Source organism: Giraffa tippelskirchi, chromosome 2 (assembly GCF_054371585.1).
Source record: "Giraffa tippelskirchi isolate mGirTip1 chromosome 2, T2T-mGirTip1v1.2.pri, whole genome shotgun sequence".
Taxonomy (NCBI): domain Eukaryota; kingdom Metazoa; phylum Chordata; class Mammalia; order Artiodactyla; family Giraffidae; genus Giraffa; species Giraffa tippelskirchi.
The window spans coordinates 104,670,518-104,685,319 of NC_137276.1; the positions used below are offsets into that span (position 1 = coordinate 104,670,518).

The 14,802-nt window shown below is 48.4% G+C and overlaps 1 protein-coding gene across 3 annotated transcripts in view; it reads left to right on the top strand.

Moving 5' to 3' along the window:
• The first annotated feature begins 378 nt into the window (after nucleotides 1-378).
• IGSF5 (immunoglobulin superfamily member 5) overlaps nucleotides 379-14,802 on the top strand; it is a 53,243-nt gene continuing 38,819 nt past the window's right edge. For 2 of the 3 annotated variants that reach the window (XM_081574153.1, XM_081574155.1), the window contains exons 1-3: nucleotides 379-527; nucleotides 4,279-4,358; nucleotides 13,317-13,634. In XM_081574153.1, coding sequence (XP_081430279.1) covers nucleotides 4,298-4,358; nucleotides 13,317-13,634 — 379 coding nt within the window. In that variant the 5' untranslated portion in view covers nucleotides 379-527; nucleotides 4,279-4,297. Of the gene's footprint in view, nucleotides 528-4,278; nucleotides 4,359-8,634; nucleotides 8,742-13,316; nucleotides 13,635-14,802 lie in introns of those variants that run through there. The other variant, XM_081574154.1, reaches the window with a different exon arrangement.

Sequence of the window (14,802 nt, forward strand, 5' to 3'; positions counted from 1 at the left end):
TGTGGACGTGGAGGAACCTGGCTGGGAGCAGGAACCGGCTTTGCCAGCCCTGGGCCTGTGCCCGAGCCCAGGGTGCAAGGTTGGCTGGCGGCTGGCCATGTCTGCGTCCATATCTATATCCATGACCATGGGCAGGAAGGGGCTGCTGTCCTCCCAGTGGGGCAGGAGGGCTCAGGCCTGGCTCTGCTGGATGTGAGAAAGCTCTTGGGCGGGAACCAGGGGTGGAGGCCAGGTGGAAGGGCAGCCGTGGCCCTGAGGCGGGGCGTTGTCTGTCTGACCCGCCCTCCTTCGGGCTGGCTGATGGTTAACTGAGAGTCTGCTGCTCTGGGCCCGAGGCAGGAGGCCACCTCTGTGTGCACAGCTCAGCCTGTGACGTGAGCCACTTCCTGGTAACAGCTGAGCACCGTCCAGATTCTCCAGTGGCCGACAGATTTGTTCCTGCGTTTGTGTGGGGAGAGCTTGGAGGCAGGAAAGAGGGGACCGAGAACCTTCGCTGAAGGCCTGAGGGGTAGACACACCTGCCACAGGTGAGACACCCCGTGGGCCTGGTGTGTGGCCAGTGGACTCCCCGCAGGTACTGGCTTCCTCCCGGGGAGCTGGTGTTTAGCTCCTGGAGGCCTGCTTGCCGATCTTGGGGGAAAGAGCAATCTGAGGCATATCTGTTTCCCAAATTGCACAGAGTTAAAATGAAAACATTGGGTTGCCCTGTGAGTGTAGGAATTTGAGACAGTTTCTCATCTAGCTTCACTGGGAGCCGTTCTTGGGATGCATTGAAAGCTGGAAAATTCCTGGCATGCCTGTTATTCATCGGACAGACTTTAAATGCCGTTTATTCTTCCTGAAGTCTTCCCCAGTGGCTCAGCAGTAAAGAATTCTTCTGCATTGAAGGAGTTGCAGGAGACTTGGGTTTGATCCCTGGGTTGGGAAGATCCCCTGGAGGAGGAAATGGCAATCCACCCCATATTCTTGCCTGGAGAATGCCATGGATAGAGGAACCTGGTGGGCTACAGTCCACAGGGTCGTAAAGAGTTGGAGACATTGAGCGACTGAGCACACACACATATCTTTCCCCAATGAGAGGTTTGATGGAAGGAAAATGGCTCTAAATCTCTGGAAGTTCTAAGACTCCCCACATCTGGCTGGCAGAGTCAATGCCCCTCTGAATGTGGGGCGCCCTGAGCCAGGGTACTGGGAGGAGGAGGTGCCCTGGTGCCTTTGTATGTGCACGTAGAGGTTTGCAGAGAGCCCCTTGTGTGCATTTAAATTCTCACTGTCTTCCTTGTTTTGGGGTTTAGAATTTATGCTGATGCCTAGAGACAGGATTGTATGATATTTTGATGAATTTTGTGATATCAGGCTGTTTCCAAGAACCCAGTCATAAGGGTATGTGTGTGTTATGGGGAAATAAATCAGATGATCGAATTCAACAGTTTCCTTCCTGAGATGATGAGCTTGCTGGGTGTAGACGGGTCTGCTCAGTGTTTCTGCCTTGTCTGGGCAGTAATGAGTGGTTGACATTTAAATCCTGTCCTGATGCAATTTAATAAGATTTAAGACTTTTAACATTGCAGTTCTTCAACTAAAAGTAGGTAACGCAAGTCTTCTGTAATAAAATGAATGAGAAGTGAAATCTCAAACTACTCCATCAAGATATGAACTTGCAAATTACTTGGCAAAGATTTCCTTTAATTAAAGGGACTTGTCTGAGCTCAGTTACAGCTTGAAATCAACCTGATGACAGTTCCTCCCTATACACCCCCTTCAAATAGGGTCTGCTCACAAATCTGCATCTGGGTTCCTGTAGCACTTGGGGTGTTCCTATACCCCGGCCTGGGGCCTGCTGCTGAGCTTTTAGGAATGGACTCATTATTGTCATCTGGTCCTAGCTGGCAGCCTGAGTGACCCTGACCATCAGTGACTAGAAATACTTCATGGTGGACCTTAAGATCTTGCTGCAGTTTCAATGATGCTGGGTCCACACTTCCCATTTATTGCTTTTGGTAAAATGTGTGACTTTTATAACTCGGCAGCTCAATTTCTCCTCCATCCTCTGCTCTTGCCTAGATTCTAGGTGACTCGCTGAACAATTGGCTTATCCACTTGTGTTCATCGAACCTTGAAAAAATTAGTAAATGATTTATTTGGTGCTTGGTAATTTGGGATCTTGGATCAATCTGGGAAGCCCATGATTTTAGTTTGTGTTCAGCTGCTGGACAGCTTGGTGAAAGTGAAAGTGTTAGTTGTTCAGTCATTTCTGACTCTGTGACCACCAGGGACTGTAGCCTGCCAGGCTCCTCTGTCCATGGAATTCTCCAGTCAACAACACTGGAGTGGGTAGCCATGCCCTTCTCCAGGGAAGCTTGGAATCGAGGCATATTTGCAGGGATTTGCTGAGTCTGTTTTCGATGATGGAAGAGGCTGAGGTGGGACGGTCCTGGCGCACAGGTACTATGACCCCATACATGACACAACTGCACGCGAGCGGACGTGGTTTCCTACACAGGCTGAAATTAACTTTCCAAAGTCATCAGAAAACAAAGAGGTGGAAATCCCACATTCCTTCTCGTGATCTCGTGAGCAACCAGTGATATGCTACCATGTAAAGAGGGAGTTACGGCCCCGGGGGTCCTCAATCCTTCCCACCCCAACTCTATTTGATTCAGCAGCTTGTATGCGGTGCCTTTCGCAGGTGGAGGTGATGCACTTATTACCTGTGTCTATTTTAGTTCTTGTATTTCTGCTTGTGGGTTGTTGTGGGGCCTGCCTCCTACATCCTGTAAGAGAAGACAGGATGGAGCCCAGGGTGGGTGGGTCAGCTCATCACAGAACCCTGTGCGGGGTCTCTGATGGAACCTGTTGCCCCCCAATTTGGGGGGATGGGTTTTATCCTCCAAGTGGAGGTTTGAAATCTGTGTGGTTGCCAAAGCCAGAGTGAAAACTCCTGGCAGGTCAGGTCACTGTGCTAAGGGTGGGCAAAATAAAGAGCCCCTTTCCTGGGCCTGAGAAGCCAATGTTTCTAGAGACAATTCAGAATATATTCAGTGGGTGACTTAAGTGCTCCAAGCAGAGCTGGTGACAGTCTTGGACAGGCCTGTCCCAGGGAGAAGGAAAAAATAAAACTACGAATGAGGGGATAGGGAGTGAGCAAGAGGGTTATCACAGAAAAAAGTATGGGCTGACATATGTGTATGACAAGATCGCCCTGTGCTGCAAGGGGCCAGCAAGGCCTCGCTTGGTCTACACTGACTGCTCCCCTTCCACTCCCCTTCGCTCTCTGCCCAGGCCCCAGAGTCTCTCTGTGGTTCCTCAAATGAACACGGAGGCACAGTCCCATGCCAGGGCCTTTGCACCTGCTGTTCAGCCTGGGAGGCCCTTCTGCACTTACCCACCTGCCTGTCACCTCACTGCCTTCCCCACTCATGGGACAGCTTCTTGGGACCCTTTCTCTGATCTCTCCTTTGAAGCATCAGCCAGCACATCCCACACATCCCCTCACACACATTCCTCTCTACTGTTTGTCTTCATACCTCTTACCACCTTCTAATAAGCTTATGATCTAGGTCTTCATTTTGCTGTTTTTCTTCTGATAATGTAAACTTATGGGTAGGATTCTTTTTTCTCAGTGATTAAAGCATCATAATGGAAGGGAATAACAGTAAACCCACACTCAGACCTCTCAGTCAGTGATTCTGTGGTCATAGTAGAGCATAGCAGGTGTTTCCATGATTTATGCATGGGCTTCAGAGCAAGATCACTTAATACAGTGATTCTCAGGCGTGAGTATGTACCAGAGTTGGTCCCATGCTTAACTTTGGGCAGAATTCTTCCTGCTCACCCCCTAGACCTAATCCAGTAGGTCCAGGGTAGGCCTGAGAATCTGCTTTTCTAAGAAGTTCCTTGGTGGCTCAGTAGTAAAGAATCTGCCTGTAATGCAGGAGGCTCCCTGTGAGGCAGGAGATGTGGATTTGATCCCTGGGCCACGAAGATCCCCTGGAGAAGGAAATGGCAACCAACTCCAGTATTCTTGCCTGGAGAATCCCATGGACAGAGGAGCGTGGCGGTTGCAGCCCATGGGGTGGCAAAGTCTTGGACACGACCGAGTGACTAAACCACCACCACCAGGTAATCAAACCACCGACAAGTTCCCGGATGAGGCTGGTGCTGCTGGTCAGGCTGAGAAGTGCTGATTCATCTCTCCAGGGACACATGCAAACCGGGAGGGTCCTCATGGGTCTCTGCAAGGAGACAGACTGTGACCTGCCTATTTTGCTTTCCCAGGTGAGGAGGAACATGTGAGATGGAGGGAGCTACCGAGAGAGGCGTCCTGGCCGTGCTGGTGGTCCTGGCTGGGCTGGCAGGTAGGGACCACGGAGCTTGGTGGGATGTTCTGGGCATCCTCCTGGAGTGGACAGAAGGCATCTGGAGGAGGCCACCGGGGAGCATGGCTGCCCAAAGATTCTTTGTCGAGCTCTTCCCACTGGGTCCCCTCCCTACCTCCACTTCCTCCTGCCTGTGCCTGAGTGTGCTCAGTTGTGTCCAAGTCTTTGTGATCCCATGGACTGTAGCCTGCCAGGCTCTTCTGTCCATGGAATTCTCCAGGCAAGAATACTGGAGTGGGTTGCCATTCCCTCTGCCAGGGCGTCTTCCTGACCCAAGGATTGAACCCGGTCCCCTGCATTGCAGGCAGATTCTTTACCACTCAGTGGGGCCCATTGCCTGCCATGTCAGCCCTACTCCAGAAGGGTCTTTCATGTGCTTGTGAGCCCACAAGTCTTCCACATCAGGGTCCTTGCCTTGGGAGTCTTGCTGTGGTCCCTTCCCAAAGTCACTGCTCTTGTTAAAGCATTCCATTCTCCTGCCTGAACTTTCTCCTCCTCTGATTCTACCTGGTCTTCAAGGAAGACCTGACTCAGGCATCACCTCCTCTCTGAAGCCTTCCTGACCTTGCAGTTTTCAGGGCAATCGTCCCAGTTCTCATTAATGACAGACTAAGGGGCTTGTTGCCTGTGAGACTTTCCGGTCCTCCCAACAGCTCCTTCTCAGCCTGGAACTTTCCCAGGGTGTCATTCAGAATGGCCTCCAGGTGTCCCAGGCCAGGGTCTCCCTGTCAGAGTCTGAACTGCAGTAGATGGAGAGTGCAGACCCCGGGGTGCTTAAAGTAACCAGTTTGTACCCCAGCTTTCTTTGACTATGTCTTGTGCAGATTTCATCGCTTCTGGTGTTTTTCTTATTTTCGTAGCTAGTTCTAAACTCCTCTAAACTTACTGCAGTGATCTTAAGGTGCTGTATTGAAGAATACAGAAAATTGTGCAAGTTGTAAAGGTACAGCTTGATGAAATTTTACAAACTGAGCACTTTTGTGTATCAACAATGAGCCCGAGAACACTTCAGAAATGCTTCCTTCAGCCTCTCCCCCACCCCTTCCCTAGAGTGACTGTTATTCTGGCTTCTAGCTGTGTAGACATTTTGCTTGCTTTGTACCATACACACCTATGGGCTTCTCTGGTGGCTCAGGCTGTAAAGAATCTCCCTGACATACAGGAGATCCAAGTTCTATCCCTGGGTTGGGAAGACCCCCTGGAGAAGGGAATGGTTACCCAATCCAGTATTCTTGCCTGAGGAATCCCATGGACAGAGGCACCTGGGGGGCTACAGTCCATGGGGTTGCAAAGAATCGGACATGACTGAGTGACTAATGCTTTGACTTTGATATACACCTATAAACTCTGTTTCAGAGGGCTAGATAATGTTGTTGTTGTGTTTTAAACTCTGTCCATGACAGCAGTGAAAACAACTAAAACAGAAATAAAATAGTATAGGGATGATCAGTGTGTGAGGTGCAGTCAGAACTATTTCATAAATTTTGATTTCAGGTGTGTTTACACATTAAGACAAGGGAAGCTGGCTCTGGGGTGTTAACGTGTATTTGGGGACAGAGGTGTTTGGAAGCCTCTGTCTTGTGCAGGATGTTAAGCATTTTTTTAGGTGCTTGATGTGCATTTGTCTGTAGGCTGGAAAGAAGACATTTTCTCAGCTTGTGCAGAACTTAGGGACTCATGGGGTGCAGAGCTTAAGGACTCGTGGGGTTAGCAAATCAGGCTCCACCATATTTCCAGGATATGGCTCCCACGTGACTTTCTCAGTCACAGTGGCAAAAACCTCTTCCAATGGCTTAGCGGGAAACTGATCAATTCCGTATCTACAATTCTTCTGAGCCGTTTACCCTGAAGTTCTGTTTTGAAGGCAGGAATGGCTTAGGTTGAGGCTTGGTTATTCCAAGAGGGGAGAAGTTGATGTTGTTCAGTTGCTAAGTCGTGTCTGTGTGCGATCCCACGAACTACAGCATGCCAAGCTCCTCTGTTCTCCACTGTCTCCCAGAGTTTAATTTATTCATGTCCATTGAATCAGTGATGCTATCTAACCATCTCATCCTCTGTAGCCCCCTCTCCTCTTGCCTTCAATCTTTCCCAGCATTAGGGTCTTTTCAAATGAGTCAGCTCTTCTTATCAGGTAGCCAAAGTACTGGAGCTTCAGCTTCAGCGTCAGTCCTTCCAGTGAGGATTATGGGTTAATTCTAGAGCCCATGGTGGGTGGGAATCCATTGCAAAATTCTGACCCCCTAGGAGGCTTGGAGAGTTTTGGGTAGAGACTCCTCCTTTTGTAGACTTAGCTTTGAGTAACTAAGGGCAGCCTCCTTGTGTACCCAGAGGGCTCCTGCCAGCCCTCTCCTCTCCACCTTACCCCCAGCATGGTGGATTATGCAGAACTTGACCATCCTGTGTCTTCACTTGGTGAATATTCACTTGGGGCTCTTATGTGCCCTTTAGTTGCAGGCACAGGGATGAGCAAAGCCGGGCAGAGTCCCTGCTAACAAAGAGCTTAGACATCAGTTGATAGAAAAATCAGTACGAAATCACCACCGTGACAAGTGCTTCACTGATTCAAAATCCTGTTCTGGATAATTTGACTTGTGTAAAGTGGTCTGGGAAGGCTTCCTGAGGGGGAGAGTACTTGGCTGGGAGCAGAGGTGTAAATGAGACTGGCTCTCCAGGCCGTCTCTGCTGTGCAAAGGGAGCCAGAAACAGCTGGTAAGTTTGATAGATGAAAGATGGTCTGGTGCTCAGAGGGTGGAGTTTGGGGAAAAGTGAAATTGATGTGAAACTAAGCAGAGTTTTAAGATATGATAATGTTAAGAATGATCTGGTCTATATTCTAAAGGGTGGAAATATTTTAAGCAAAGTCTGGGGTAGGGGGTAGGGAAGGGTACCTGATCATATTGGCGTGTTGAGACCTGTCTGGCTGCCACATGGAGAGCAGTCTTGGGTGGCGGTGGTGACAGAGATGCTGGCACCTCCTGCTGTGGTCAGCAGGACGCAGTGGGCAGCTCAGATCCACCTCCGACCCCTTCCTCACTCCTCAGTTTTCTTCTGATGGCCCAACCCTCCTTACGGTTTTCTTTTTTTTGAAAGTCTTTTTGATGTGGACTGTTTTTAAAGTTGTTATTGAATTTGTTACAACATTGCCTCTGTTCTGTTTTGGTTTTTTGGCTGTGAGGCATGTGGGATCCTAGGGGCTTCCCTGGTGGCTCAGGTGGTAAAGAATCTAGTACAATGCAGGAGACAGGGGTTTGATCCCCGTGTTGGGAAGATCCCCTGGAGAAGGGAATGGCAACCCACTCTAGTATTCCTCCCTGGAGAATCCTATGGACAGAGGATCCTTGTGGGCTACAGTTCATGGGGTTGCAAAGGGTCGGACACAACTGAGCGACTAACACTTTCTTTCATGTGGGATCTTAACTCTCCAACCAGGGATCAAACCCACACTCCCTGCATTGGAGGGCAAAGACTCAACCACTGGAACAATAGGCAAGTCCCCCCCTCCCCCGCCATATGTTTTGACTTCCATTTTCACCTTTGGATCTGCCTCACCAGGGCCCTTCCCTTCCAGTCCCTCCACTTTATTTACATTGCTCCAATTCTTCATTTTTTCTCTTTATTTATTTATCATTATTATTATTTTTTATTTGGCTATGTCTTGGTTGCATCATGTGGGATCAAGTTGACCAGGGATCGAACCTGAGCCCCTTGCATTGGGTGGACCCCTGCGTTGGGTGGACCCCTGCGTTGGGTGGACCCCTGCATTGGGTGGACCGAGTCTTAACCACTGGACTGCCAGAGAAATCCCTCCCTTTTGCTTTTAATTGTCTGCTTTTCTATTCATTTCCAATGTTAAGTAACAGATGGGAGCAGGTTAGGGGTCTACAGGTACAGGAGGGTAGCTGGAGAGGAGGTGAGTGGAAGACTAGGGGGGTTGGTTTGGGCAGACCCTCTGTGCCCCCCATGCTTGGGAGACACCAGCTGCTACCCTAGGGGGCTGAGAAGAAATCATTGTAGAAGAACGGTACTCATGTCCAGGATCTATCCTTGGAGGACTGGAAGGGGCTGGGCAGCTGGCCCTCGTGTTCCTGTGTGAGTGATTTTAGTTTTGCAGATGTTAGTGTGGTGGCAGTTCAAGCATGAGTTGGAAAAGAGTTTCCAGACACAGGGCATTTCAGAAGGGAGTGAGTTTATTAAGAACAAAGAGCAGAGATAACGTGGGCACCGCGAGTACAGTGAGCTGACCTCCTGACAGACCAGGGAGAGTCAACAGTTTTTGTGGGTTAGCAGCCAATTTTTAAAGCCTCAAGACAAAGAAAATTCCTGCTGGAAGGTTGGTGTTCAGTAAGTGGTAGGGCACTACAGGTAAGCACTGGGTGGGTATTTTTGCCTAACGTGGGGTCAGGGAGCTGGCTGGTGACGATCAAGGGGGTTTTGGGCAATGGTTACAAAGGGGTTCAATCACTTTTTGATGTGACCTTGGTTCTGGCTCCACTTCTGTGGCCTTGGGGCAGGACTCCACAGTTAGGACACAATGAGTGGAAGGGGAACTTCTCAGTTCTGAGGGGCAGCCAGTCATTTACATGGAGATGCTTGGTGGAGCGGGATTTGCAATGCAGGAGGGGAGCAAGGGTTGGGGGGTGGGGAGCAGAGCTGGAGCCCTGGATTTGGAGTTGAAGGCTGTAGACATGACGAGTATCTAACAAGTGGGTCAACTCCTGCAGAGGAGGACTCGGTGTTGGGTGACCCCCAGAGCTGGTCACTTCAGCCACCAAGTGGGTGGGGACACTGATGGTTCATTCCCATGGCTCTGCCCCTGGTTTGGTCCTTTGCTCTACAAACTGGAAGAGCAAAGGGGAAGGTGAGGTTTTGCCTCAAGATGGGAACTGTTTGATGAAAGGTCTTATTGACAATTTTCTCATGTTTGTCGTGTGTGGGGCAGGTTACATACACCATAGCTGATAGGATGCAGGTGAGGGAGCAGGGAGAATTCAGGGCCTCACCTCACCAAAAATAGAGTTTCTGAGTCACCGGGCATAGCTGGAGGGGAGTCAGTTTGTGGTGGTAGCAAAGATCACTGGCAATGATGTCAGAGGAGTCTAGTAACTAGGGTTCGGTGCCGCCTGTTTAGCTTAAAGGCCAAGTTCAAAGGGGAAGTCTCCGTCTGGCCCAGGTCCTTCCCTGGCTCTTGCTTCCCTGCACAATAAGCTCTCAACCCTCATGCGTTCTTATCCACCTGCAGTCCGTGGGAGTTTAAAGACTGTTTTGGAGTGAGCAGGGTTTTGGAGTGAATAACCTACCTGGTGCCAGGCAGTGATGGGACTAGGGTTTCAGATGCTTAGCTTATCTTGTTGCAGTGGCCTGGACTGAGATGCTGACGGGGCAAGCCTGGGTCTGACAGCCCTGCCTCCCACACCCAGCCCTGCAGGCTCTGTCCAATCTGCTCGCACAGACCCAAGTCTGAATGGGAAGGATGCTGTTATCATAGTGTGGAGTATGACAGTGTGTCTAGTCTTTCTTTCCTGCAACATAGATTTGATCCTTTCTTTTCTTTTGTGCTTCTTCCTAAGATGAGATCCAGGGCTCGTGGAAAGACCCAAGCTGGCACAGCTGTGGCTTCTCTGGGGAATAATTTCTGACTTTCCTTCCTCAGGCTTTTTCCCTTTTAAAAAAACAATCCCATATCAGAGGGATCCTTGGATCAGAGAAATGTGCCCAAGGGTAAGGGAGAAGTCACACTCTGAGTGGTTATTTAGGATCTTACTTTTTCTCTTTTTATCATGCCCAGAGGCAAAACAAAGAATAGTGATCCTGTTTATCCCCATATGGGATTAGTCTAGTTAGTTTTGACCTTCTCTTATTTCTGCCTCTTTGAAGCCTGGGGGCCTCCTCCTTGACTCTGCCTTGAAAGCATCTGGGTCCCTGTTTCCCATCCTCTCCAATGGACCTGGCCCTGCGGTGGGCACATCCCCTGCAGTGGATTCTGGATACTCCAGTGAGTGATGGGCAGGGAGGTTCCTCCCCAGAAATCTTTCATACAGTAATTAGATTCCTTTAGAACCTTCCTTGCAACTTGACCTTGTAAAATTGGAAGGTGGGCGCCTACAGTTCCAGAAGGTGGTAGGAACACATAGTCTTTACTGATGGTGGCAGGCACAGCTGAGAAGAAACCAAGGGTGTGGGCTGCCAGGGGGTCTGTTTGCCATAAACTCTGAGTGAGATCAGAGGGGAAAGAGTGGGAAGAGGGAAACTTCAGAGTAGGAAGAACTGAGTTTATGTCCCAGCAACATCACTGTGCTCACAAGTCCCTAGATGTTGCTGGTCTTGATTTCTTCACTATTAAAACATAAGAGGGGTGCTTCCTTGGTGGTCCAGTGGTTGAGAGTCTGCCTCCTAATGAAGGGGAAACGGGTTCGATCCTTGGTCCAGGAAGATCCCATGTGCCTCGGAGCAACTAAGCCTGAGAGCTGCATCTACTGAATCGACATGCTGCAACTACCAAAGCCCACGTGCCTAGAGCCTGTTCTCTGTAACAAGAGAAGCCACCGCAATGAGAAGCAAATGCACTGTAGTGAAGAGCAGTCCCTTTTTGCAGCAGTGAAGACCCAGTGCATCCAGAAAAACAAAGGAAAAAAAAAAAGCGTAAGAGGTAAAAAATGAGAAATTTTGAAGACTCTTGGTTGCTATGCAAGTTCTACTTTGAATTATTACTACACGCATGGGAAAGTCTAGGAAAACTCTGGCCACCACTTTGCTTTTCCTGGTGATAAGAAAAGCAATCTAAATGACTGAAAGATTCTTGAGTTCTTCAGGAGCAGAACACACTCCATGTTGAGTGATTCTGCCTGAGTTCCTGTGAGCTAGAGTGGTCTTGGTCCCCTCCCTGGGGAAGACCAGTTAGGAGTTGTCATTTCAGTTAAAACCAGTGTCAGAATGCATCTGGTGAGGGAAAAGTACAATGCTGTGGAAAGTGTGAAGGAAATAATTTTACTTTCCTCTATGATTTTCTTGGTTTTCTTGCAAGTCACATAATAGTGACTGCTTCCTGAATGCTTGAGTGTCATCCTAAGGGCTTTACATGGATTGTCTCATTTGCTTCTTAAAACTAATTGCTGTGGTGCTATAAATCAGTCTTGCATCTGCTCGCCCAGCACATAGCCAAGCCAGACTGCTGACACCTGGTTGTGGTGAAGGAAAATACAGCATTCATTGCAGGTGCTGAGCAAGGCAAACAGGCAGCTAATGCTCAAAAGATCCAAACTCCCTGATGGCTAAAAGGCAGTGTGGAGGGGGGAGGTCACAGAGTACACGAGCAGCTCATGGATATTCTTCTGATTGGTAAGAAAACAGGGTGGTATTTCAGGAATCAATTTTATCAATCTTTTGGTTCCAACTGGTCTGTGGTCTCTGTGCTTGTGGGCAGCAAACAGCTAACTTCTTTCACCTGGAAGGGGTTTTGGAATCTGCAGAACAACTCAAGAATTTGGCTCAGAACATTGTCTAGAAGACTCTTGAGAGTCCCCTGGACTGCAAGGAGATTAAACTAGTCAATCCTAAAGGAAATCAACCCTGAATATTCATTGGAAGGACGGTTGTTGAAGCTGAAGTTACAATACTCTGGCTACCTGACATGAAGAGCCAACTCATTGGAAAAGACCCTGATGCTGGGAAAGATTAAGGGCAGGAGAAGAAGGGGGCAACAGAGGATGAGATGGTTGGATGGCATCCCCAACTCAATAAACATGAGTCTGAGCAAACTCTAGAAGATAGTGAAGGACAGGGAAGCCTGGCGTGTTGCAGTCCATGGGGTAGCAAAGAGTCAGACACGACTTGGTGACTGAACAACAGCAACAAATGATCCATAGCCCTGGAGGAGGAGCTAAGGGTCCTTGACTTTGTTTTATGGCTAAGCTATTAATATTTTGTCTTGTTTGACTGTTTTCCTTTGTGTCTGTGTTTTTTCACTTCTCTGATTAAATCTGTCCTTTGGGACTTGGGCAAGGCCTAGGAGGCTAAAGCTTTCCTACAAACAAGAGAAAGGCGTGGGGGAGGGGAGGGCCTATATCTGGGGAGACCCGGCAGCATCCTTCTGAGTTTCAGTACCAGTGACCCACCTGGTTTACAGTGAGAGGAGTGGTCAAGGAGAAGTGTGATAACTTGCCCAGTGGGCCAGGACTTGCCCCGGAGTCCACAGTCTTATGCTCTAGAACTACATGCTCACCTGTGGGAGTTTTAAACCCAACACTAGATGCTGTGAGACTCTATGAGGCTGTGAATGCCTCCCTCGAGAGTTCTCCTTGAGGGATCCCACTCTCCAACATCCTTCTATGTCTTTGCCCTCTCTGTGTCTCCTCCATGTGTCTCTTCTCATCTTTGGAAGAGGCATGGCCTCAGTGACAGGTCTGTCCTAAGGGTGCTGGGGGAGTGTGGTGGACCACGATCATGGCAAGCTGGGGTCTCCACTCGCTGTGCAAAGACACACTTCCATCCAATTCCCCCTTTGAGCCTTGAACTCTCCTCAGAGGTGGAAATCATGTCTTTCCCATTTCAATGGGAGGAAAATTCCCACTTCATAGTGAGGCTGAAGAACTTACCTGAAGTAACAGAACTGGGCTAGGGGTGGCTCTCTGGACAGGCTGGGGTCAGATACTTAAGGGAACGTTCCCTCTGGAGGAGGGGCATTGCTCCCCCCATTCCCAATCTTGCTGGGATTTCCGGGGACTGTGGAGTTGGGGGCAAGGGGGTGTGGAAAGGAGGGCATGGGTATAGCTTCCTGTCCACTGGCAGCTCCTGATCTGCTGGGAGCCCTGGTGTTGGGACCAGCAGGGCATGGGGTCTGAGCCATTGGATGGTCCCGACTGGTACTCAGAAGGGCTACAGTGTACAGCTGGCCTTTTTAGAGTCATCCCCTCACCACCTGCAAATCTGGTTGTCTTTCAGCCTGTGGATCTGGCAGTGAAATCATAGAGGGTCCCAAGAATGTCACGGCCCTGAAGGGCTCGGAGGCTCGCTTCAACTGCACCATCTCCCAGGGCTGGAAGCTCATCATGTGGGCTCTGAGAGGCACGGTGGTGCTGAGCATGACACCCAGTGAGCCCATCATCACCAGTGACCGCTTCACCTCGGCGAGCTACCAAGAGGGCGGGAACTTCATCTCTGAGATGATCATTCATGACGTGCAACTCAGTGATGCCGGGCAAGTCAAATGCAGCCTCCAGAACAGCAACCGGGATGGATCCGCCTTCCTTTCCGTTCAAGGTGTGTATGCAGGCAACTCTGATGAGGAGCACTTGGAGGCCTCTGGGTAAAACATAGGGTTGCAAAGAACCTTCTGAAATTCATGTCATATAGGGACATCTAGGGTCAGCCTTCTGTTGGTACTATGTTTGGAGTTATTCTGAACTGATGGATATTTTGCTGTTTATTTATCGCCTCCCTCTCTCTCTCCCTTTTCCCCTGCCTTCTTTCTTCCATGTATGGACTTGCCTTTGGTTGATATTATGCTTAGAATTTCTCTGAACTGACTAGTGTTTGTTGTTTTGTCATGTGTTTATTTCTCTCCTCTCTTCCTCACTATCTTTCTACTTTCTTTCTTCTTCTCTTCCTCTCCCCTTCCATCTTTCCATTCCTTTATTTTCCATTTTCTCTTATTAAGGCTATGAAAGACAGTTTTTTTAAATCACTTTCCCATCTGACCAATTTCAGTACGAGTAGCTTTTCTGGAAGTATATCCTGGAATTCTAAGGCCGGCTGTGGTTGTTCATCTTTGACTTAGTCAGAGAGTTGACAATCATTGCCCTTTCCCTAGTTTTTCATATCCTGGCTCTGTTTCTTTGCCTGACATCATTTATCAACTTCGAATCATGCTTTAACTTTTTCCTCTTTCTGGCTGAATTTTCCTAATCTCTTTCCTGCCTCTAGTGATTCTTACAATCAGAGGTGAATGTTCACTCAACCCTACCATGTCTTTTAGAGAGAATAAAACAGTAACAAAATTTATAATACTGGACAACTAATTTGTCCTTTTATCATTCATTTTCATTACAGGGAAGTTGGGGCAGCAGAGGTAATTTTGAGGTGCTGAAGATTATGCTATATAGTGAACAAAATAAAAGGATACTTTACAAGGATTCAGAATATCTTTACCAAAGTTTAATCATTTTTCATTCCTTGAAAATGTAACTATGTAATATTTATAGATGTATTGGAGCTTTTAGAGTTCCTGATTTCTATGGCAGCATCTCCTCTAACAGACTACATTGTGTCTTTGAAATTTTTTCTTATGCGTATTTATTTGTTAGTTTAGGAGAAATTTCCAATGATTTGGTCTATATTTGCACTGCTATGAAATCAAATTTGATAATGTTTGGTGAAGATACAGGTTTACCTATTTCTACTTGCTTCTTGTTAAATTTAGCCAAATTGT